The sequence below is a fragment of the Anolis carolinensis genome, chromosome 3 (genome assembly GCF_035594765.1).
Source record: "Anolis carolinensis isolate JA03-04 chromosome 3, rAnoCar3.1.pri, whole genome shotgun sequence".
In the NCBI taxonomy this organism is placed as follows: Eukaryota; Metazoa; Chordata; class Lepidosauria; order Squamata; family Dactyloidae; genus Anolis; species Anolis carolinensis.
Genome location: NC_085843.1, coordinates 229130423 through 229156683, shown reverse-complemented (window position 1 = coordinate 229156683; position 26261 = coordinate 229130423). Strand labels below are relative to the sequence as shown.

Below are 26261 nucleotides of genomic sequence, written 5' to 3'. Positions count from 1 at the left end.
AGCTTAGGTAGTTGTACAGCAATCCTTCCTGTAGCAAGAAAAGAAAAGAAAAAAGAAAAGGAGGTGCATATATCATGCAAATTTAGACTGGGTTATTCCCACCAATCCCTGAATGATGCAGGTGACTAGTTATTTTAGTAGAAGCCTTCAGCAGAATCAATCACAAGTTCAGTGCACTCACACATTTAAATGGAAAACTTGGTGATTTTGGTGAACAACATTCAGCCTGATGTAGCCTTTTTGATGGATGTGAGGATCTGTTTACACATTCTAGATGATAGCTGAGAGCCATTTCTAATGTGGTTATTTGTACTCTTGGAATGTTGCTAATTTGGATGCACTTACATGTTGTTTTGCTTCCAAAATTTACTGTGCATAATAATTTTATCACAGAAAGATAACGAATTACCCCTATTCCCCCTTGTATGTGAATGGTAACTTCTTCAATTGAATATATGTTAGGCAAAACAAAATAGTAAAATATAAGGTTTGTATGCTGCTTTCTTTATCTTCTTTCCATTGCCAGAAATAGTTTGGACTTTGAGTGTGTTCTGTGTTTTATCAGTTCAGCTCTTAAGTGATCTGATTTTTCTGTCATAGAAAACAAGTTTTATTTTGTATTATGTTTTTCAAAATGTTTCCAATTGTAATTTATTTTAATATGTCAACTATGTCAGAGAATAAACCCTAGATCTTTCTGCCATTTGAACAAATATCTTGTGAATTGCTCAATATGAATGTAAACTTTGTTTACTAAAATTCACCTTTTACTGCTCCTGATTAAAACCACTTGACTCTCCTGCTGATTTGCAATGATTACAGGAAGCATTGCTGTGTATTGTAACTGGCAAATCATAAATAGAAATATCATTGAAATATAGTGTTAATATGATAATCAGAACAAAATGTGAAGGAAAGATGGAAAACCTTTAGGGGTTATTAGGCTTTCCATGTAGGTTCAATAGTCTGATTAAATTAAATGTTTTTTGTAACAATCCCATAGATCCAGAATGAAAGATTCCAGAAAGATCTAGATCAATGTCAAATAAAAAACGCCAAACTCCAGCAAGACAATGACCAGCACATTTTGGTTGTTGAGCAACTGTCACAGGAGAATCAGCAGAAAACCCTGGAACTAAGAGTAAGTTGAAAATGACAATCTAAGTTCAGAAGCAGCATCGTATATAATGATTGTTTTATATATATAGGACTCTAGTGTTTCAAATAACTGAATGTTTGATCTTTTGACATGAGTGGAGGATTTCCTTGAAGCAAATCACAGCTACGTTGAGGCATTTTTGCAAAAGCAAGAATATGAATTAAATCTCTCCCAAGGGTTGCAACAAAATGTCTGTTAGTTGCAACATATTTATGTTGTTTGGCACTAAATATATGATACCCATTGAAAGTGATAGCATCATTTTTTCATATGTAGTATTTTCCACACAAATAATGTACTCTTGCAGTAAAAAAAATCTCTTATTTCTGTTCCCTAATTTTTTGTTGTTTTCCACTACCTTTGTGACATCCTTGATGTGCCTTCCTAAAAGGTAGGTCAATTTATCCTTGAGATGAAAGTCACTGTGTAAAGATATTGCCATTGTTCATCTGTTTCATCTAATCTCCTCTGCTCAAAAGCATATATTGCATTACATAATGGCTTATATTAAAGAAGGAGACTGGAAACCAATAGTTTATTGAATTTTGGTAAAATAAAGCCCATTCTGTTAAATAAAGGGAATCATTTGATGATGAGGTATTGTGTTTCAAGGGCTTCTTTTGGTTAAACAATGAAAATAATTTACTGGAGTTATATGAAAAGGTTTATCTGGGTCTGATATAGTACAGAGGTTCGAGTTCTTGTGGAAATAGATAACCGTACTTGAAGTCTGCAAACAAATTAGTGCAGAAGGTTAAAATATTAATTGTAGCATAAGTTTGGGAAATGAACTATTGGAATATTTATGTATACTGTTATACACATAGTCTGAATTTAAATATTAAAATTTTAAAACAATTTTGTTTATAAAACAAAGTTTGAGAATACTGAATCATCATGAAGCCAAGATGTTACTGCCTCATCCACCAGTGTTTTGGATTTTGCATTTCAGATTTTTAGATAAGAGATACTGAACTTACGCTGCTAACTAGCTGAACTTCTCTCTTTTTATTCACTTACTTTGTTTGCTCCTTTTCTCATTTTGTCCCACCACCATCCCAGTATATCTTCCATCCAACTCAGGGCAGGAAAGGAAGCAATTCTCCTCTCTTTAATTCAGGCTTTTCCAGGAATTATGCTTTTTCTCCTTTATTTCCTTAAATACAAACACATATATGCACAGATCAATATTTGGATCCTTGACTGATCATGGAAATCTCCTGTGTGACCTGGGCAAGTCATATTCTTTTACACAAATGGATTGTGGAAGTGATTAGACCTATAGGTCTCATAACATACTTTTTGTTGTGTCCTCATTCCTATTCTTTTGTTTTCCCTAGGCAAGAGAAGATGAGCTGTCTCAGATGCGTCAAGAGATTGCAAAGCTTACCAAAACGAGAGAGATTATGCAACGAAGATTACGTGCTGTAGAAGAGCAAAAAATACATGCTGAACATGAAAAGGAAGTTCTTAAAAACCATATATCTGGGTTAGAGAAAGGTAGATCTGCCTATCTGACTGACTATCTATCTATCTATCTATCTATCTATCTATCTATCTATCTATCTATCTATCTATCTATCTATCTATCGATCTCTTCATCATCTATCATGCTGTGGAATATCCTTTTTGTTGAAATACAGGGGTTCTGAAATGTTTCTGTTCCCGAGTTCCACTTGAAAGTGCTGAAAATGACTGGGATTCATTAAGCCACTTTGAATCTCCCTTGTGGAGAGAAAAAGTGAGGTATAAATAAATAACAACAACAACAACAATAATTCACAAAATTGGGGTGGTTATGGTGGCAAAATGGGGGCAAAAATGAAGACAGGGCAAAATGAGGACACTATCCCAAATAAGAAACCTGCATGTTAATGAAATTTTTCCACTCTGCATATTTGTAGCATTGCAGTAACTTAAAACTCCAATCGAACATTTAAAAATAAAGTTTAGGCATCCAATGAAAAAGGACAGACATTTTCCTTACCAATTGAATATGACTGAACATAGTTCTAAGTGTGGATAAATTTCAATTACTCACATTCTGCAGTGCCAGAAATGTGGGGATTTGGTAGAAAATGGCATGTTCATACAGGCATTTAGATAAATTTCCAATATATTTACTTCAGCATGGCTATAATTGTTATTTCAGACAGCATTTGTAACTGTTCTTTGGGGAAATGTCTGATTCTACCTGTGAACTGTATTTCAGCCTAACCACTGAAAGTTCCATGTTCAGTTTTGGGGACTGGTTCAGTGTAGCAGTGCTTTCCGACTCCATTGCCATAGGTCTAACAGGCTGCTAGCTGCTGCATTTTGACATCTTTTATAGCTAGGACAGATAGCTTAAAGACACCAGATACCATCTGATTTTGGGAGCTAAGCAGGGTCAGTCCTGTTAGTACTTGGATGGGAGACTGCCAACAAATATAAAGTGTTGTAGACTGTATTTCAGAGGGAGGAACTGGCAAAACAATCTCTTGGTATTCCTTACTTAACAAAGACATAGGAAATTCATGAGGTTTCCATAAGTTGACAAGCAGCTTGAAGGAACATATACGCACATATTTACAGATTAAACTGAGGAGAATTGTTCTTCACACAAGACAAAGTCTAGAATGTCTAACCTGGCTTTCTGAAACCAGAAACATGTTTTTTATGTTTTGAGTAAGCTACTTTTGAGAAAATGATATTGATTTCCTTTTGTTCAATTGTGGGACTTGACTGAGTTATCTCCTTAATTATTTTGCTTTTGGCTGGCTCTATGCTCAGAATCAAAATTCAGTTCAGTATAATTAATCCTTTTCTATCTTTTACATAGCTACGTAACCATTTACATTTTTGTTTTTTAACCTATAGTGAATGAAATTACTAGCAAATCACAATTGATTTTTCACACTTCCTCTTTAACAATCTCAATTTGCTTTTTAAACCTTTGAACACAGAAAGCAGCAAGTACCTCTTGCTCTTTGAGTCTGGATTTCGTTTTTAGACCATTGGCATTGCCTCTGTTTCTTCCCTGATATTTTTTTTTTCTAAATCCGTTTTGTCCTTTTGAAATCTTTGAGGTTCTCTAAAACCAAAATCTTGAACCATTTTGGTTACCTAAGCAAGAACCATGGCATAGAAATTCTGTTAATGTAGCCAAATAAAACCTGTTCCAAAAGGAAGAAACACAACACAGATGGGGAGATAAGTGCAAGATCTTGCCATATGTGTCTGTGACTTTTGTTGCACAACCCACAAGTGAGATGGAGGTTTTAGCAGAAGTGGGAAAATCCATACTTTGAGGAAATATAAAAATATTTAGGAATAGAGTGGGGATATAACTCAAAACATCCCATTCAATACTGAAGGTATTATTTACTAATATTGCAGTGCTAGCTGAAAATTTGAAGTACTGATAGATACCAGGGGGTGAGAAGGAATGAAAAATTCAGGAAAAAATGACAGAACTGCTGCATTTCACACCATAACATTTGGAACATGTCAGTCTGAATCAGTAGGAAAAAAGGATCTTGTACTATCTTTGAGACTGAGATAATTAAGTAGGTAACAAAAGCTTTCATAGACTTAAGTCTGCATCATTAGATGCATCGAGTGAAGTGCCTAGAAACATGCCTTTATAGGTATAAATGAGTGGTTGTGTATGAATAGCAGTAAAAATGCAAAGCTTGTTGATATGTTGATGATATGACACTTGGGGTTTTAACTCTGGTCATTGGGGAACAAAGGCAGGCAAAAACACGTTTAAAGCCAAGGTGAATAGATAACCATATGAATAGTGGAGAGGGTTATTGGAATGTAGTGTGATGCAGGGTGGGAACCAGAGAGAAGATGTGATAAACTGGCCAAGAGATCCTCATGGGGGTAGAGCGTTGTGGTATTTGTAGTGTGCCAGGAAACCACTTTCTCTGTTCATCTCACTTTTGATGGACTAGAATTTGTGGATATATTCCAGTTCTGCCGTTTCTCTTTCCAGTCTTCCTTTGTAGTTTTTACATTCAAAGACAGCTGTACTGAGGCCAGAGACAGAATGCCCAGGAAAATGAGGTGTTCTGCAACTGGTTTTTAAATATATATTCCCATTCCAACTGTCTGATATATGTTTTCTGCTGCCCTGGAGACTAGGACGCAGAACAATGGCTTCAAATTACAGGAAAGTAGATTCCACCTGAACATGAGGAAGAACTTCTCACTGTGAGAGCTGTTCGGCCGTGGAACTCTCTACCACAGAGTGTGGCGGAGGCTCCTTTTTTGGAGGCTTTTAAAAAGAGGCTGGATGGCCATCTGTCAGGGGTGCTTTGAATATGATTTTCCTACTTCTTGGTAGGGGGTTGGACTGGATGCCCCATGAGGTCTCTTCTAACTCTATGATTCTATGATTATCCTCTGGCACACAGACTGGACTATTTGCTCAGTGCAGACTGCTGAAGAGCATTGTTGACAGAGGATACCATATATCATATTAGAGGATGATCAAGTGAAAGTAGCTCGAATATTGTGGATGATGTGATCAGAGGCGGTCCAACAATGAGGCAAATTAGGCAGTCTCCTGTGGCGCAAAACATACGGGGGCGCAGTCGAGACTGCTTTTTCTGTTGATTTGTTGTAAAACATGATGTTTTGGTGCTTAGTTTGTAAAATCTTAATATAATTTGATGTTTAATAGGCTTTCCCTTAATCCCTCCTTATTATCCAACATTTTCGCTTATCCAATGCTTTTATTTTTCAGTGATTGGTTTGGGGGGGGGGATGCCAAAATTCTGTTCGCCTACACTTGAAAAAATACCTAGGGCCAGCTCTGGATGTGATTACGTCCTGTGATGACATTTCCTGAATAGATGTGTGGGTAGAGCTATCACCTGTGGCAAGGTCTTGTACCTATCTCCCCATCAGTGTTATGTGTCCTCTTTTCGGAACAGGTTTTAGTTGGAAATATTAATAGAATATCTTGGTCAGCGTTTTTACTGAGGCAGCCAGAATCGTGCAAGAGGGAGGGTTTGGTTTTAGGGAACTTCAAGGATTACAGGAGCACAAAAACTATTTAGAAAAGTATCTCAGGGAAGCCCTCTCACCTGGAGAAAAAAATCCAGTGAGGACTGCACATTTCCAGTGGCCATAGGGTGCCTGAGTGCTAGAAATGAATAAAATGTAAGATAGGTACATAGGGAAATGGAATCTTGAAAGTGGGCATCAAAACACTGTAATACTTCAATGCAAGTTCTTTTTATTAAAGTTTTCATGTGGGATAATGAGTTTTGTAAGCTAATTGAGGTTTTTAAAACTGTTCCCTAATACCTTGTTTTGTCCAAGTTCTGCACTTGAAACACAGGCTTTAAAATCTCCCTCTGTACTTTTTAGAGCTGGAAGCTGCCAAAAAGCAAGCAGAAATTGATAAGAAAGCTATAGATGAACTTGTGAGAGAAAGGGACATATTAAACAAGGTAAGGGTATACATATGTCTCTGGAGAATGATATTTCAGCAGTTTTCATCCAAAACTACCTGCAGTCTTTAGTTTTTCATTTAATTATATAAACACTCTAGGGTCCTAAGAAGAACATTTAAGCTAGAAGCAGCTTGGCCTTTAGTTACGAGTTTTGATGCACGAAAAATGGTATTTGATCGAAAAATACCCAGTCTTTTACCAGTTCAGCAGAAAAATATTTGTTTGCCCATGATGAGAAAGGTTTCACTGATTTTTGTTGTTGAAGAATTGTCTGAAGAACTGATAAATGATCAAATAGATTTTTATATTGCAGTTATAATGCAGTTGTTCTTATTCATGATATGAAACAATAACATTATAGCCCCTTACAAGAGGCCTCATGAGTGGTTGTAACAGTGGCCCTTTTGGATCTGCTGGAATTTGGTTCCGGGACACCCTGTGGATGCCAAAAAAGTTGAAGAATGGATCCTATAGTATTAAATGACAGCAATGCACATGTGGATGCTTCAGCACATTTGTATTCAGTTCATTGCCATTTTATAAATAGGATGCAACAATATGTGGTTGGTGGAAATTGCAGATTCAGAGCCTGTTGGATCCACAAGACCCACTGTAGTTAATGGAAGTTGCATTCTCTATTTTTGTCTCTTATATAACTGAAATTGTTGTATACAATTTAGTATAAAAGAGATCTCAGTGAGAAGTACAAGCTTTAAAAAAAAATAACTTGAATGAAAAAGATTAACAGCTGTTTTAAAAATGATGTGGGTGGTATTGATTAGAAATGTTATTTGGACCAATAGAGCATTTTTTTGGGACACAGTGAATGTCATCTTTTTTTACTTTCCCAAAGTCTACATTATTTTCCCAAATCTTCACAGATTAATTTGAGAAAGTCTAGTCATTTGGGTGTTGGACTACAATTCTGGAGATCAGGATTCAAAGCTCTGCTTGGCCACGGAAACCTACTGTACCATCTTGCGCAAGTCACACTCTTTCATCTTCAGAAGAAGGAAAATCCAGCACCACTCTGAACAAATCTTTCCAATAAAAATTTGTGATAAGTTCACTATAGGGTTGCCTTATGTTGGAAATGATTTGAAGCCACACAATAATAATAGAAGGGATTATGTGTCCATTGGTCTTTCTCTTGAATTACAATAATTAGTGACTGCATGGGCTTCAAATTCTTCAAACTAGGGTGGAGGAGAGGGAAAACCAGCGTCAAAGAAAATGCAATGGGGCAGGTGATAAGAGAAATAATAATTGGGAAGAGAGCTCAAAGATGGAGAGGTTCCCTAGAGATAAAGTTGTGGCCAAGTTGCAATATTCCTTTCACCGGAGGACCATGTTATGCTTTATTCTGCAGGCTTGCCAAATCCTTAGTTATAAGAATGAAATGGTGCTGTTCTTGATAAGGGATGGAAGCGAAAGGTAGAATAAACATCACAGTGTATGGAGATGAAAATCAAGAAAAAGGGAATAGATGTATATATTAAGGTAGAACTAGAGAAGAAGCACTAGTGTGAAGAATCAAGGCATTTTTACTTTTGTTAGTTAATGAATGTTAAATAATGAATGAATGAATGAATGAATGAATGAATGTTTTCAATAAAGCCAGGCAAATCATTCTCATAAAGGTCAAAAGTTATTCAGGTGCAAAAATAATTTATGTCCTTGAATTTCTAATACAGTTCAAAACCTCTTTCTTATGGTGCTATGTCTGCCCAGAAATACGTTTGTCATTTTGCTTTGTCTTGAGCTTGGTAATTGACCTCTGAGGTATCGGGAATAGGGTGGAAGATGAAAAAACATTATTGAAATCATGTTGGAAACTAAATCTATCTTTGACAGATAGAAATTGAAAATAAAAGTTCTTTGCTGTTGTATTGTTACAGTTAAGGGATGGTTAAGTTAATTGATTGCAAGTGGATTTCAGTAACATAATAATGGTGTTCAGGGTTGCAGCTCTTGTCAGCCATTATTAGCTCTCTTGTGTGTGTATGTGCCTTCAAGTTACTTGTTGATTTATGGTAACCCCATGATTACTTAGGCAGAGGTGGCTTTGCCCATTCTTTCCTCTGATCCATCAAAGTACTAACCAGGACTGACTCAGTTAACTTCCAAGATCAGACAGGATCTGGTAGACATACATGGTTTTAAACTGTTTAACTTTTTTAACCTTTTAGTAGTTTAATATGCTTAAATTGTTCTTGGTTAAAAGGCAGAATTTTTTAATTTTGTTGTAAGCATCCTGGGATCTTGCACTGTAAGGCGAGTTCTGAATATTTACATAATCTTAAAATGTAAATGCCAAATGAAAGTGGCAACACAGCTGTTTCACAGATGGTAACTACTTCTGTTATTTGCAGATCACTGTTTGTGGCAAAAAGATTGGTAGACTTCTTAAGATCCACCAAGCAGACATTTGCAGAAAAGATGTGCACTAGAATTAAAGATCGCACAATTCTGAAATTTATTTTTATTTCCAGAAATGAATACTGGAATTATTTTGTTTTTCCTATCGTTAAACTCCTGAAAGTCAGACATTCTTGTTGATCTACTCAAGGAGTACTCAGACATCTAACTGTATATCAATCTGTTATCATTCCCCCATCTTTAGAGAATTTCTACTGGATGAAGTGAGAGTCAAGTATTACATAATCTCTCAGGATTTCTCTATGTGTAGGCTCCTTTCATAACTATAGCTGTAAGAAGCTGTAGTTGAGAGTGGAGGACTGAGATGGGTATATGGGATTTAATAGAAAAGCAGCTGGGAAGATTTTGAGTGGAAAAGCAGCCAGAGGCAAAAGAATAAAGCACCCCTTCTCCTCCGCTGCTCTTCTGTTTCTATCTGTAGCCTCCCATGGCTGCTTTTCATTTGTCAAAATGGACACAGGTTTCCCATATACAGTTAACTCATTTTACAAGAGTACTAATCAAAATCTTCTTTTTGTAGAACTTGCTCAAGGCTGCTAGTGTCACTCAGAAGCAGATGAACCTTGTTAAGCTCCATGAACAGTCAAAAAAGAACCTAGAAGAAGAAATTCAGAATTATAAGGATGAGGCTTTTAAACAGAGGAAGATTATTTTTCAGATGGAGAAGGAAAGAGACCGCTATATCAATGAAGCTAGTGATCTCACACAGAAGGTAAGGGAGAACTTGTTGAAGAGACAGTACTTTTGTCTTTCAGAGCCGACAAGATGTCCCTTTTCAGGTCTTGATATTTTGGGATGGATTTCTAGTTATCATTTTGGTAGGGTAGTGAATCTGCTGTGGGTTTCAGTCTTGAGTTGTAAAGAAGTTATCTGCGGAAGAGATTATTAAACTTTTCCACTCATGACCCCTTTCTGCCTAAGAAATGTTTGTGTGATCCCAGGTACATAGGTATAAAAATAGATATAAAAATAAAACATTCGCTGATAATAAATCAGCATTTGCAAGGCTTGCTAAACAGGCTGATTTTCCGTTTTGTGGACTACAGCTCAAGATTTTTTCTGCAGAGTCCACTGTAAACACTGCATGTTGTTGCTAATAGATTTGTGTAAATGGGTAGATTCTGTAACCTTTTACTGTTGCCAAGTTTTTGTGATCCTAACATTGAGCTAAGAGGACCCCGTCGAGTCAGGATCCAAAGTTTAAGGAGTTCAGTGGACAATGGCGACCAACCTCCCCCCACCAGAAACCCACAAAGAAAGACAGATACAATAGGTTTGGGATAACCAAAGGCCACAATTTGTTTATTGGTTACAGTGAGAAACAGGGTTGGCAGCCATGCATGGGTCCTGGATCAAGAACCGGACAGCCCGATGCTGACCGATGCCACTTCACAACGGTAGGGGTCCCTGGCAGTGAGCCGACTGGTTCCAACCTGGGACACCGGTACTGCCGCACCCCTACACCATGAGGACACTCCCTCCTCACCAATAAAGCGGGGAGGTACACAAACTGGATCCAGGGCCCATACCACACACCACAAAAGGGGAGGGGAACCCTCTCCTGCCGTCAACCCTGAACCATTGCAGCCCAAAAAATACAAATTAGCAGCGCCTGCGGGGGCATCCCCCTGCCCTGCAGGGCCCAACACAACCATAGCCCAGTGGCAACTGGTCTGCCATCACATTTTTTGTGCCTTGCTTTCTTGAGTTGCCTAACATCCTGTGCCTTTGCCACTTTCTTCAGAGAAATCTCTTGCCCTTTGTGCCCGAACAAGTGCCTCATGTTTGGCCTACTGAGTGGAGTCGATTTCTTTCACATTCAAACTGAAACTGAGGTTGGATCTACAAACCAACTGACATAGAAACCACCATCCTGATTCACCTTTGTGCTTAGGTGTACTTAAGCACAGGGTCCTGTTGGTTAGGTCCAACTTCCTGCCAAAAATTGATGGATTTTGCTTATGTGGTGCAATTTTAAGTTTGAAGGTGTTCTGTTTGGGAGTGATTCCAGACATAATGCTAGAGTTGATAATCTATGGGAGTATGCCACAAAGGAGGCAGTGTAGGCACCGGGCCAACCTCCTTCAGGGCCCAAGTAAGGAGCCTTATAACTTAACAAGCACAAGGCCTCATTTGTCCTAAATCCAGAACTGCAGCTATCCAACATATGTGTGACTTAAAACTGCTCCTATGAGTTATGTCTAGTCCCCTGCTTGTTTGCTGCTTCTGAAAGATTTCATTTTAGGACATATTCGAGTATCTGCAGTTAGTTTTCAGAAAAACCTCAGCTTAAAACAATGCTCAAACATATATAAGGCAGTACCTGCTTCAAATTCTGAGATTTATACTTTGACAAATTCGCATACCTCTCCCAAAACGGTTGTTTTGTGGTGTACAAAATGATTTATTTGTTTGATGATAGATCATTGTGTCCTACCTTTCCTTCTAAGAGTTCAAGCCAGCCAAAAACAAGTCTTCCATAAATTAACAGTGTAAAGCATCCTTTACACTTTATAACAAAACCACTAAAGCAATGTAACAGTGGCAGAAGATTAACATGCTGCAACTACAAAAGTATTATTTATTTATCTAATTTATATCCTGCTATTCTCCCAAGTGGGATTCAGAGCAACATAACTTAAAACAGACTAGTTAAAACCATTTGAAGTCCAAACTTTTTTTAAAAAAAACCCCAAAAAGTACATTCAATTAGAATACTCCTTTGAAAGCATTAAAATGTAACATTTTAAAAAAGCGTATCACAAACAAGATACCTTCCTGATAAACTTTGGAAAGGGGTTTCAAAGCTTTGGTGCAGCTGATCTGCAGTATAGGGTACATGAAGGTCTGCAGAGATAGATGTTGCCTCCTGTCTGTTTTGTGCATTCACTCTTTGCAGGTAGATTTTTTTTTCTTGCTTGACCTATAAAATGCTCCACTAGTTCCTTGAAAACCTGATGAAGTGTTCTTCATAAAACTTCATCACTGACTGGCATTCTGGCCTTTAGTCTGCTTTTACTCATCATTTTTGCCTTCATTTATGTTTAGTGTTAGTGGCTTCATCAGGCATAATGGAAATCAGTTGATTTGATGTATGACAACATATATAACTTGTTTACAGTAATGTCCCATTTAAGTGAGATTTGCTTTTGTTGTGTGTACGCTTGTATATGCCTACGGTGGTTAACCTTTATCTTCAGCAGTACATTTATCATTGTGGTAGGGAGCGATTTGGGAGAGAGGGGTTAACATTGTCATAAAAGGCTTGATTTGTTGAGTAAGCAGGGAAAGAATTGTTGATATGTTAGCCCCATTTTACAACACTTATCTCTGTAGAGTTACATCTGAGAAATAAAAAGTTATATATGTATAAATATAGTTTTAAGACACATATTTGGTTTTATGAAAAGATAGTTTTAAAACTAACTCTGTTAAGTGTTTCCTTTCAGTGCGGTCAAACAAATTATCTTAAAATTGCATCTTAATATAAATGCAGAAATCACACCAACACATGGTAGGACTGGTCTTAGAAGCATAACAAACTAAAATATTGCTTTCTTCCTTCTAAGTAATGAAGTCTAATTAATACTTTATGGCATTCCCAATCTGCTGTGTATCAACTGAGGATGCACTATTACTCCAGGTCTCTATTATTTAAATAAAAATTCTGCCAACTGTCAGATGAGCTGGACTAGCAAGTTCTTTTCAGTGTAATGAAGACAGTACCGTATTATGATTGTATGTGATTTATATTCTGGAAACTACCCATGGATCAGTAGCTAATGCCCTATGGATCAGCTCTTGTTCATTATGTCACCACTTAAAGTAGCAGTGCCTTAGGCAAAAGAGATGAAAGTACGGACACATGACGTTTCCTGTCCAACAGCTTCTACAATCTGTACTTCCTCTGCACCTTTTCATCTGATATACACATGGAATAGATTGAGCTGGGATAGAGATGAGGTGATGTAATAGAGTGAAATAGAACACTTTCAAAGTTGGTGGACGATTACTTTTTTGAATGTTTCTTGTTTGTGTTTTTGTTTAGAAAATGCAGGATATAACATTCTTTGTTATCTGTTAATTGTTTTATACATTAAAATAGCATCTTCCACTTTCTGCATTTCATTGGAATTTGTACTTTAGAAATCTTCCTTTCCCATTAGTCTGAAAAATTCCTTTCCATCATGCATTTGGCAATATGTATGGTGCCATATTTCATCTACACCTTTTAAATCAGACATTGAATGCAATGCTAGAAGTATTCCTGCAACTCTTAATTAATTTTTTTTACTTTGTCTTTGTTGTTGTTGATAACTGCCTTCATACCAATTTTGAATTATTACAATTCTGTAAATGACAGATCTCCAAGTCACTGTATCCCCAACCGCTCTACTCAGGTCTTACAAGCTCAGAAAGATCAATTTCTTCATTGAATCTAGCCATATGGAATTTGATCTTCCTCTTTTCCTGTTTGCAAAGCATTACTGTGTGTCTAGTGACTCATATCTTCTCATGATATGACCAAAGTAGGACAGCTTAATTTAAGTCACCTTGACCTCTAGGGAGAGTTTAGACCCATATTTTTAAAGAGTCCATAGTGTCTGAAGAGCAGTTCTCCAGCACCACCTCTCTTATTTTCTTCATATCAGTGTTTTTCATTTTGCAGCTTTTGCAACAATACATAAGAAGTGGGAAATACAATGACATGGGCCATCCTTACTTTAGTATTCAGTAGAGATGTGCACGAAATTTTTTCCTTCGTTTCCTTCGTGCTGTCGTTTTGTTTTGACGGTTCCTCTACACAAAATGAATGATGACATTTTCGTAGGAAATGAGAGGTGACACGAAAATGAAAGCCGCACAGTCATCTTGCTTGCTTCCGTTTTCCTTTCGTTTCTGAGAATCTAACCTGAGCCTGGGAGAGGAAAATGCCTCCACGTTAGATCTGATCTGTGGAAATGGGGGTTAATGTAATACCGTGTTTCCCCGAAAATAAGACAGTGTCTTATATTAATTTTTGCTCCCAAATATGTGCTAGGTCTTGTTTTCAGGGGATGTCTTATTTTTCTATGAAGAATTCACATTTATTGTTGAACAAAAAAATGAACATTTATTATATACTGTACAGTAGTTGTCATCACAAACCAACATGATCAAACCAGACTCCTGTCAAGAATTTCTTGTTACTACCATTATTTCCATGTACAACTGGTATGTACATTTACCAATTCTGTATGCTCTGGTGTTCTGATTGACAGGCACCGGGCATGCTTCCAAACAAAAACTTTGCTAGGTCTTACTTTCGGGGGAGGCCTTATATTTAGCAATTCAGCAAAACTTCTGCTAGGTCTTATTTTTCGGGGATGTCTTATTTTCGGGGAAACAGGGTAATATTATTAATAACAATAGTACTCTGGGGAAGATCCAAACATTTTAAAAGTTGGTGGGCTAAAAGGGATCAAAATGCCCTCAGTATGTTGTGATTTTCACTCCTCTAGCCCAAAAACCGAGGGGGGAAGATGAGCCTCCAACGGCACAAAATTTTTCGTGTTTTTTGTTAGCTAGACGAAAATTTGTGTCGTATAGGTGGCCCATTTTAGTTAGGACACGAATACAAAAATGAGACGACACGAATGAAACTACACAAAACAGCAATTCCACATGAATGTTTTTGGTCAAATGTCTTGTGTTGTTGTTTTCGGGCTTGTCCCTGTTGTGAGCCGCCCCGAGTCCCTTCGGGGAGATGGGGCGGGATATAAAAATAAAGTTTATTTTTAAGTTTATTATTATGAATGCAAAACTTAGTATTCAGTATTATATCCTTACACTTCAGGATCTTAGCTAATTCCTTCATAGCTGCCCTTCCAAACCCTTGTCTTCTGATTTCTTCACTGTAGTCTCCATTCTGATAATGGCTGAGTCAACATGTGGTATATCTTGAAGTTTTTCATTGTCTTCATCATCTATTATAAAGTTATGGAAACCTCTTGATTTTGATTTTTTAAAAAAACGCTCAACTGTAAACCTGCCTTTGCACCATCTCCCTTGAGACTCTGGATTGAAATCCTTTATAAATAGTTCTCATGCATTTATCCAGTTCCATTTGACAGCTTAGACACAGGAATAAGTGTTGTTTCCACTTAAAATTCTTGTAAAAACACAGGCAGACTCAGAACCACAAATGGCAAGTAGGAATACATTTGCAATGTTCTGTAAGTTAATTTTCTTTCTCCCCGCACTCCCCGTATCTCCTAAATACCAACCATAGTCAAGTCATTTATTGTATTTTTGTTCAAAATTGCATTGTAACAAGCTGAATAATCTGTTTTCTGGTTTTACTCCTATTCATATAATCTGAACTAGACTTCAGATGTGAATACATGTTATCGATTTTGGTCTCACTTTATTACTATTGGCAACTTGTTTTTAATGGGGAAAGGAAGAAGGTGGGAGTTGCATAGTAAACTGAGTTTCTGCTTTTATTTTAATGTGTAGGCAATTTTTAGGCAACACTGCAGTCAGCACCAAATGAGGTTGGGATACTGTCACCACTACTGAAATTAAATTTTCATATTTAGACATTCTTTGTTTCTGATGCTGGTCAGAAAATCCTGATAATTCAGCTTTTACTCTCAAGCATACCAAGTGTACAACATAAGGCTTATCTTCTTTTACTGGGACTGGCTGTGCTAAATGCAAGCTCTGCTGTCATAGGCGGGTGTTCTGAACATTAATGATTTCTCTTCCTTTGAAGATTTATTAACATAGATTCAGGATTCCTAGGATTATGTTTTTTTGCTGTGCTCTTTGGTTCTAATTTTTCTTTATCAGATGAGCACACTTATTTTCCTTTAAAAAAAGCCAAAAGAGTGAATGGTGACATGATTAAGCAGGTAACCTTGATTGCTTTTATCCTTGCAATGAAGTGTGCAGTACAATAGGATAGTTGTTGACAGTTTTGATAAAGCATAGTGACAAAGGGGTACAGGGAAAGCACAGTTGCTCGGATCATGGGAATTCTTTGCATTTGAAATTAAAATGCAGCGGTCTCTTGGAAGAATTCTCCAGTTATAAAGAATATAACATAACCCACACTGATACTATATTTTATTCTTTTAAATATATTTTTCTGTTTTCTCATTGAAATTAATTGAGGCTTCTTAAGACAGCTATCCCACACTTTGAGAAACAATAAGTGTTACTAAGGCACTGTATTGATTTATACTTATTATAATTATTCAGCAATAAGTTTCAGTTTTGCCATATACAGAGTTCAAATAACCTCGGTTCCCATAAATAAATAACATATACATGCATAATTCATTGTTTTTGAGAATTGCAAAATTGACTGGAATTGAGCTTGTTAACATAATCTGTATTTGTATATTTGACTTTTCTATTTGATTTTATGTCTGCAGGGGCAAAGTGTTTCTATGTTGGGTCATGACAGCTGGAACAAGGTTTATTTTCAGTAAGGAAGTAATATGTGGAGAAAGTGTTATGGATTCTTCCTCCCAAATTTATCAGATTACAATCTCTGAAGCTTGTTGTAGGACAGGAATGTTAGTATAAGGATATATACTTTAATTGGTTGGAAAGACAATTGTACCTTCCAGTACTTCTGTGCATAGACTCTGTGTTTTAGATCATTGCCAGTCACCATTGAAGACTCATTGTTACTGATATTATGTTTTCTCTGACAGGTCCTCCATCACATGGAAGACATCAAAGTGCGGGAAATGCAGATCTTTGATTACAAAAAGAAGATAGCAGAGTCTGAAACAAAATTAAAACAACAGCAAAATCTCTACGAAGCCGTGAGATCAGACAGAAACCTCTATAGTAAAAATCTGATTGAAGCCCAGGTACTATAAAGCAATTCTGTTCTTAAATTTGTTTTCCCATTTTGTTTCAACCAGCCATTCCCACATAATACATGGAATGGAAAGATAATGAAGGCCAATGGCATCAAGTTGTTTATAGCTTTTTTGTTCTCTCAGCAGCCTGCAGGTGTCATAGATATTAACAGGATATGTGTGCAAAAAGGCACTATTCTAGAATGCTTTCAGAGGATAGTATCTTCCAAGTATGTATTTGAAAGGCAGAGAGAAAAGAGGGAGCAAATCAATGAAATGATGAGTCTCAAGTGATTGTCGTTTTAGAAAAGCACTGGCTGTATTCGACATCCTCCAAAGATTGCCTAAAAATGTACACCGGAAATCCATGTTTATGTGAAAATATTTAATTTCAGCACATTTCTGTACAATAACCTTAAAACCTCGAAACATTTCAAGCCAAAACAGGTGCAATAAAACAGGGAGCTAAAGGCAATCAAAGAATTAAGGATCAACTGTGATTTCAATTGTGTTTGAACTGAGTATAAATACAAATATTAAATTAATACTAAGCAACACATTACATTTTTTTGTTTAGTTTTAGGAGATTGTGATATAAGTAGGGCAAAATTCACTGTGTGAAATATAGAAACAGGCTTGATTTCTCAAATTCATAAAATTAGTTCAAAAGGACTACTTATCCAAATTTGATATAGATTTGTAGCACAAAAATGCACCCAGTTGAGTGTCTATCACTTGGGGAGAGGAGTGATTATCATATCACTAGGTAGGGGTAAATGTGAAGCAATGAATTAACATAATAATGCATGATGTCACTATTTTAATCTTGCCTTCCTGACATTATGATAGAAATTATTTTAGAAGCATTTATATATTGTATCCCAGCCCATCAAGGGACCATAGGATTAAATGTACAACAGTTAAAAACATTTAAAACAGTACAGTTGGCCCTCCACATTTGTGGTTTGACTTTTGCAGGTTTGATTATTTGAGGATTTGATTGAAATGCTCTCTGTAGCAGTGGTTCTCAACCTGTGAGTCCCCAGGTGTTTTGGCCTACAACTCCCAGAAATTCCAGCCAGTTTACCAGCTGTTAGGATTTCTGGGAGTTGAAGGTCAAAGCATCTGGGGACCCACAGGTTGAGAACCACTGATCTATAGGAATCTCTAGTCCTCCAGTGCAATTTTATGATCAAGTTCTACAAGAGGATGACCTAGGTCCTTTTGGTGTAAGTTGACCATAGAGTCATGATGAAGAACTTAGAGATTTTTAATTTGCAATTATTGTGCCCCCAACTCCAGCAAATGCGGAAGGCTGACCATATGGAGACAAAGCTATGAAAACAAATTAAAATACTTCTTAAGAACTTTTAAAAACTAATAATGATCCTTAGAAGTATTTTAAAAATCAAAATAATCAGTGATTTCAAACACAAAAGCCCCACAGAATAGCACCATTTAGGTGTTCAGCAGAAGCTCAAAAGAGATGAATTCATCCTATCTTCTCTTGGCAAGGATTTCCACATTTGGGGTGTTACTTCAGAAAAAGCCCTATAACATATACACATCAGCTCCATGAAGTATTGGGACACACAATGGGGCGTCAAATAAAAATAATAATAATAAAAATAATAACACCTAACACCAGTCCATTTACCAAAATGAGCATTAACAGCAGCCTGCAAACAGTATTGAAGTCTCATTATAGTATTCCAGTTATAATTTCATGGGACGTTTGCAGCCGTTTATTAATTCTGAGTTTAAGCCTGAGTAGTGTTGCCAAACCTAATACTATTATCAAGATATTGTACATGTTAAGATGTTATGTGTAAATGAATTGACCTTGTGAGGTTACGTAGAGTATGTGGCCCTTTGTCTTCATTGATGTGCATTATAGTGGATTGTTTTGTTTACATTTTAAATTACTTGCAAGGGTAAAGAGTGTGAGAAGTCATTTGGAGTTAAAGCTATATTATAGCATTAAAACAGCCATAGTCCAATAACAGGCTAGCTAGCCATGGGAATGAAAAATTGTCTGAAAACTATGCTGAAAATGAATGTCACTCTTTTTGGAATGTAAATTAACTTTACGCAGGATTGTTTGAGAGAACAAAGCTCTAGAAAGGCATTTTATATTACTTAAAAAGGGCAGGTTCCCTATTGTCCAGCCCTATATATGCTTTTTTGATCTCTAAGGTATCATAAGCTCAGAAACAGTAAAAAAAAATATTTGATAAGAAACAGTAAAATTGTTTGATAAGGTGGCTGCGTTACAGTATTTGCTAAGGTGTTTCATATTTTTGAAGTATTTAGGTTCTGGAAACTGTTGCTTGTTAATGTAATTGAGTGTAACCTCAGTCTTTGTAAAACTCATACCTCTGCCTTCAAATTAGTATATTTCAGAACATTTGCAAAACTCATGCCTCTGCCTTCAAAGAAGTATATTTCAGAACATATCTTTTTTAGAAGATATTCTTTCCGCAGTATTTATTTATTCAAGAAGGCTTACACTCAGTTTTCTCTTTTTTCTGTTGGTGTGAGTTATTGTATATATATCAGCAGATCAATCTCTAGTTTCAAAGGTCTTCTTTGTGTGTGATGTATGTAAGTGAAAAACAAAGATCTAATTTATAGCTGTACTGTACTCTGATACTACTTGAATACAATTTAGAATTTCCCCTTGAAGTGTTCCCATGTCTTAGACAGCAGCATGACAAGTGAACATCCATCTGATGACTGCATACTCATCATTCAATCTTGCTGCTTGATTTAGATTTTCTATTTCAGCATTTTCTGTATGATTCTTAAGCAGCAAGAAATTATGCTTTTCCCATATCTTGGGCTTCTAATAGAATTACAAAGTAGGAGGTACTCTGGAAGAAAAGCCTGACTCTAAATCAGTGGTTCTCAACCTATGAGTTCCCAGGTGTTTTGGCCTACAACTCCCAGAAATCCCAGCCAGTTTACCAGCTGTTAGGATTTCTGAGAGTTGAAGGCCAAAACATCTGGGGACCCACAGGTTGAGAACCACTGCTCTAAATGCTATTGAGGGACAAGTTTAGTGACACTGTAGTTCTGCCATAGCTACCTACCATTTTCTGGTTTCGTTATTCCTAATATCTTGTTGGTCTTGGTGTACTTGGATATCTGGGAAAACCAGTTGGATTCCAGCCCAGTACATTATTTTTGATAGCAATCACTTCCACATTGATGAAGTGTAGGGAAATGATAATAGTATTTCATAACTCTGACTCCAAGCTTCCAAAAATGTAAGCATCTCAAGGGTAATAATAACTATTTCATCTCAGTTGCTTTTTATCTCCTGTTAGCAGTGGAAGAAACAAATTTTACAGAATAGATAGAAAGTATAGATGCTAGCATGATAGGTTTGTGCCCTGGATTCCTGCTTTTTGTGGAATTGGACTAATAATTGAGATTTCACAGGCAATATAAAAGACTGGGAAAGCATAGATGCATGTGTCTATTTCCCACAAATTGTATATACTGATTTACACACTTGGTTGTAATTTGCCATAGGTGTGCTTAGTTACACAGGTGTTCCCCAATAGTATTCAAGAAATATACAGAAACTGACCAGCACCATGACTTTCACTCTTGTTCAATGAAGAGACATTTGTGTGCTCCATAAACGAATATTAAGGAAGATCAGACTCCTGAACAAACCTTTCTGAGAGCTAGTCTACTGTGCATTGGCCTAATAGCAGGAAAGCAATTTAGCAAGGGTGACAGTGAATGGAAATGTATCACTTATAATCAGTGCTTTTAAGGAAAAGGTTTGCACATTGATCATATTCCCCATTAATGAGTTCTGGGGTTTAGTGAAGCCATGGTCATGGTGAAAAAATAGTTGAGTTTTATGTACCACTGCTTACATCAGTACCTTTACCCACCATGTACTTCATTCTTTCCTGGTAGGATGAGATCAATGAAATGAGGAAAAAACTGAAGATTATGACACATCAGGTAGACCAGTTGAAAGAAGAGATCTCTGCTAAAGAAGCAGCTCTTGTGAAAGTGCACCTGGACCATCAACGGATAGAAAAAGAAAAAGAAGCCTTAAAGGTAAGGCATTCCATTAATAAAGGAATACTGTACCAAGATATCTCAGGGCTAAATGAATCGTGTTGAGTGCTTGAATTTGTTGAACTTCTTGATTGTCTGCAGCTGTGTGTCCTTATCAATAAATCTTTTCTATTAGCCACAAGGAACTTCTACTTTTTGCAGGCAGTTCCTGAAGGGAAATGGAACAGCCCTTCAATATTAATGACAACAGTTCCAGTTCCAGAGTCTCCAGTTCTGGTGCCTGGATAGAAAAAGTCCTCCCCTCTTGGATATTAGCCAGTGGTGTTGGTGCTGGATGACCCAGTGCTTGACAGAGGCTTCCCCTTCTTCTGTGCTACAGGTTAATCTCAATTGCTGTGGTTTTTGTTTTGGGGATAAAACCAGATTACTGTTTTCGCCGCTTTTCCACTCCTGTTACAGGCCAAAGTTTGTAATATATTTAGAATTAAAAAGTGTTTTTGGAAGTGAGATGTCTTGACCCTGCTAATGGTAGTGGTGAGCATATCTATGGTGGTGCTTTGGTAAGAACATGTTACAATTAAGCACAGAATTAAGGAGCACTATATAGTTGGTGTTATGAATAAGAAAAGATAATGTGAGTGAATGCGGAACAGACATGTACAATCTGTTTTTCTAATGTTCTTCACAATCTAGTGTCTCCTACTTGAAATGCAACAGGCTCATGAAATCTTCAGTTATTACTCGTCTCTCCTCATGGCTCGAATCAGGCTACAACATAGTAAATACACAGATAAAGCATAAGGCTTAAAATACATACAGTAAAAGACATGGAACAAACCTTAAAATGCCAAACACTAATAAAATGTAAATTTAAAATTCATAGATTAAAATTGATTGGGTAGTTCTGCTGGAAGAGAATTCTGACCAGGGCTGGCCCCACTATGGAGGCACCTGACGCCGCCGCCTCGGGCGCAGGCCCGGGGGGGCGCCGTCAGGCTGGGCGGGAGGCGGGGCACCGCCCTGACGGTGCCCCGCCTCCCGCCCAGTGCGCCCTGGCCCGTCTGGCCTTTTCTAGCTGGCCAGAATGCAGCGGAGGTCCCTGCAGGCCGCAATCGCGGCCTACAGGGACCTCCGCTGCAGTCTGGCCTGCTAGGAAAGGCCAGACGGGCGAGCGGGAGTAGCGGAGGCGGAGCCAGCTCTGACGCCGCTCCCCCCCCCCCCCGCCCAGCGTGCCCTGGCCCCGCCTCCCACGCTGCGTGGGAGGCGGGGCCAGGGCACGCTGGGCGGGGGGGTGGCGCCAGAGCTGGCCCCGCTTTCACGCTACTCCCGCTCGCCCGTCTGGCCTTTCCTAGCAGGCCAGAAAGCAGCGGAGGTCCCTCCAGGCCGCAATCGCGGCCTGGAGGGACCTCCGCTGCTTTCTGGCCTGCTAGGAAAGGCCAGACGGGCGAGCGGGGGTATCGTGGGAGGCGGGGCCAGCTCTGACGCCGCTCCCCCCCCCCGCCCAGCGTGCCTTGGCCCCGCCTCCCACGCTGCGTGGGAGGCGGGTCCAGGGCACGCTGGGCGGGGGGGGGAGCGGCGTCAGAGCTGGCCCCGCCTCCCACGATACCCCCGCTCGCCCGTCTGGCCATTTCTAGCAGGCCAGAGTCAAGCGGAGGTTCCTCCAGGCCGCAATCGCGGCCTGGAGGAACCTCCGCTTAACTCTGGCCTGCTAGAAATGGCCAGACGGGCGAGCGGGGGTAGCGTGGGAGGCGGGGCCAGCTCTGGCCCCGCCCCCCGCCCAGCGTGCCCTGGCCCCGCCTCCCACGTTGCGTGGGAGGCAGGGCCAAGGCACGCTGGGCGGGGGGGGGAGCGGCGTCAGAGCTGGCCCCGCCTCCCACGCTACCCCCGCTCGCCCGTCTGGCCATTTCTAGCAGGCCAGAGTCAAGCGGAGGTTCCTCCAGGCCGCAATCGCGGCCTGGAGGAACCTCCGCTTAACTCTGGCCTGCTAGAAATGGCCAGACGGGCGAGCGGGGGTAGCGTGGGAGGCGGGGCCAGCTCTGGCCCCGCCCCCCCGCCCAGCGTGCCCTGGCCCCGCCTCCCACGTTGCGTGGGAGGCGGGGCCAGTGCACGCTGGGCGGGGGGGCGGGGCCAACTCTGGCCCCGTCCCCCTCACTATTCGCCCTGGCCCCGCCTCCCACGCAGCGTGGGAGGCGGGGCCAGGGCACGCTGGGCGGGGCCAGGGCGCCGGTGGCGGGGGCGCTTTTCAGCACCCCCGCTTCACCTCAAAAAATATCTCCGGCCGGCCCTGATTCTGACAGCTCGTTTAGCTGTTGAATCTCTTCCGGAAGGTCATCCTGCAGTCCAAGAGCGATCGATGAAAAGATCTTCTGGCTGACAGTTTCCAGTCGGGTTCTGGCTGGCTGGAGTAGTTGCCCCCCAGACGATCTCAGTATCCTAAAGGGTAGATTATATGGGAGAAGGCGATCCTGAAGCCAATCTGAAACCAAACCATGTAGGGCTTTAAATCTAATAATGAACACTTTGTACTTTGCCCAGAAACTAATTGGCAACTAGTTGAGTGATTTTAGTATAGGTGTAATATGTTTACTCCTAGATGTTCCTGTAAGTAGTCTGGCTGCCGTGTTTTGAGTGAATTGGAGTTTCTAAACTTTGTACAGAGGTAGCTCAATGTAAAGCATATTGCAGAAGTCCAGCCTTGAGGTTACCAGCATGTTCACTACTATCTTTAGATCTTCCAGTTCTAGGGAGAGACACAACTGACATATTGGCCAAAGGAGGGAGGATAACAGTCAGAACGGGGCAACAGCCAGGAACTCACATGGAGCTCTGTGACCGGCTGAGAGCATGGCTACCAAAATGCAATATGAGATCATGATCCAGTGGGACTAATGCAGTTTCAGCACAGCTAGACAATGTGGGCACCAACCTAGCACTGCAGTGAGTTCAGCAGGGTGCATATGGCCACAGATTTAGTAACCAGTGTAAATGCACCCTTAGGAGCAGTAAACAAACTTTTCCTAAAATGGAAATGTAGTGTTGAAAAATTATCATTAATTAGATTTCTGCTTATCTTGCATTTCAAGATGTGAACTAGTCAAAGGATCTGGCTTTAATCCCAATGAGTGCTGTTGGAAAAATTATCTGCTTTGGCTGCATTTATGTGAAGCTAATAATCTTATTTCACTTAATTTTCAAACTCAAGCTGAATTGAAAGAATGTGTGGATCTCAGAGACTATCATGGAACATTCTTTTCTCTTATATGCTAATTTAGATGAAATTTCTAGGTATAATAACTCTGATGAAGAAGACTCTGCTGTCAAATTGCTGACAAGTATTCTCCAGAGTCCTTGGGCATCATTATTCTGAAAATGGCTAGATGATCCTAACAGACATTGACAATTTCAGATGTTTTGGTATAAAAGTTTATGTAGAAAGAAAATTCTAGAATTTGTGCTGAGGGATTTGCTTCCCTCATGTTCCCCCAGCAATTGATATGAAAGTGATACGCAGCTGGAGAAAGATAGATGCAGGATCTTGGGAAGTATGATGGTTGAAAACCAGTTTAAGGTTTTTGAAATAGTGATGCACAGTAACATTGGAAGGATGACCATCTCTTAGCCACATCCTTGTCCCTCCTCATCTTATTTGAGTTTGACATGCCACTAGCTGTCATGTTGCTCAGCAGAACATGTAATACAACATCAGGCTTGTAAGGGGGAGAAGTGGTAACAACAAGCTTTGCTACTTTGTTTTTAAAGGCCTGTTTTAGTTAGACTCCAAGGCAACGTACTGTTACTAGCTTTGGCTGATATTCCAGCTGCACTCCCTTCCTTGAATTGGAAAACCTATAGTAGTGTAAGCCTTAAGTCTACAACTCCGGGATACCATTCAGAGGGTGGTGCTACTTTTTGCCATGAGATGGGAAGGCAGGAAGGATGAAGATGAGAGATCTATGATTCTGAAATTACAAATAAGGGAAGTTCCTCATAATACATACATATATTCATGATCTGAAAAGGTTTATATTTGGTTTTGATGACTATTTATGTATTTATTTCCCATACTTGTACCCCACCATTCTCACCCTGAAGGGGACTCAGGGCAGCCTCACAACATTCAATGCCAAACACACAATTCCAAAAATAATAGTTACAATTAAAACCAAGTATTAAAACATTAGTTATTAAAACATCAATTAAAATCACGCAAATTCAAAATCATAGTCCAAGGTCAGTTCATTAGTCAGTCACTTTAAACCAGTTTCATTATTGCACTGCTACAGTTACTGCTCGAATGCTTGGTCCCATAACCATGTCTTAAGTTTTTTCCTAAAAGACAGGATGGAGGGGGCTGTTATGATTTCATTCACTGGAGTTGGGGGCATCAGATCCCCTGGAAAGTGAATACCACAAATGAATACATTGATATATGTTTACTTGAGATAACTTTTCTCTGTGAATGTCCCCAGCATGGTCCTATGGTCAGTGTCGACTGGAAAATGAACAAGGAATTCCATCGGAGGACCTAGAGATGCATAGAGAGGTGTTCTGTATTAAAATTGATATGTTTTCCAACATGGAGGAGGTTAACTGTAAAGCCACACTGAAGGACCTAGAAAATTCTAGAGAGAATGTTAACCTTTGAAATGCTGTACAACACTTCTGATTGTAGTTGCCTTTTTATTTATAAATAAAGACAAAAAATACAGTAAAAAAAGATAGGGAGTTTGTTTGCTCAGGAAAGCTATTCATCTATGTTAAGTCAAAAGAAAAGCAGGAAATTACTTTTAGTATTTCTTTTATTTAAAGACACTGAATGTCATCCAGACTGGCTCAGTGATATGTAGCTTTTCTAAATTCAGTCCAATTTTCTCCTGCAAAAACAGAAAGAAACTGCATCCATAGCAGCTCATTATTATTTTCACTTGAGGGGGAGGTATCTCCTCTTTGACTCTTTTTGCTTTGCTTTCCTTTTGTCAATTTTGTGCTGTTCTTCAGTGACTCTGTAGGTTTTCATCCATTGTCAGCACATTAATGTTATGACAAGATGTCAATAGAGCTCTGTAAAAAGGTGATGAATTTTGGTTCTTGATGTGTATCAGAGTTGTTATATCAGCTATGGAGAAGGGATTCAGAACCTCCCTTTTTGTGCAAAACCTTCTGCTGTAACTAGCCTGTAATACAAACTTGTCAGCAGAATCATTGCTATGTTCTTTTACCTGCTTCATCATATAATGGCAAAAAATATGTGGTTTCCCATTAGGGATGTGATGAAAAGTTGTTACTTTTTGAAAAGCACATGATATTTTT

The 26261-nt window shown here is 38.9% G+C and overlaps 1 protein-coding gene across 1 annotated transcript in view; it reads left to right on the top strand.

The window, feature by feature from the left end:
- cfap58 (cilia and flagella associated protein 58) overlaps positions 1-26261 on the top strand; it is a 113154-nt gene that overhangs the window by 24431 nt on the left and 62462 nt on the right. Inside the window, exons 6-11 of the mRNA XM_008106607.2 lie at positions 1004-1141; positions 2500-2659; positions 6524-6606; positions 9569-9760; positions 16755-16916; positions 20844-20990. Coding sequence (XP_008104814.1) covers positions 1004-1141; positions 2500-2659; positions 6524-6606; positions 9569-9760; positions 16755-16916; positions 20844-20990 — 882 coding nt within the window. The remainder of the gene's footprint in view (positions 1-1003; positions 1142-2499; positions 2660-6523; positions 6607-9568; positions 9761-16754; positions 16917-20843; positions 20991-26261) is intronic.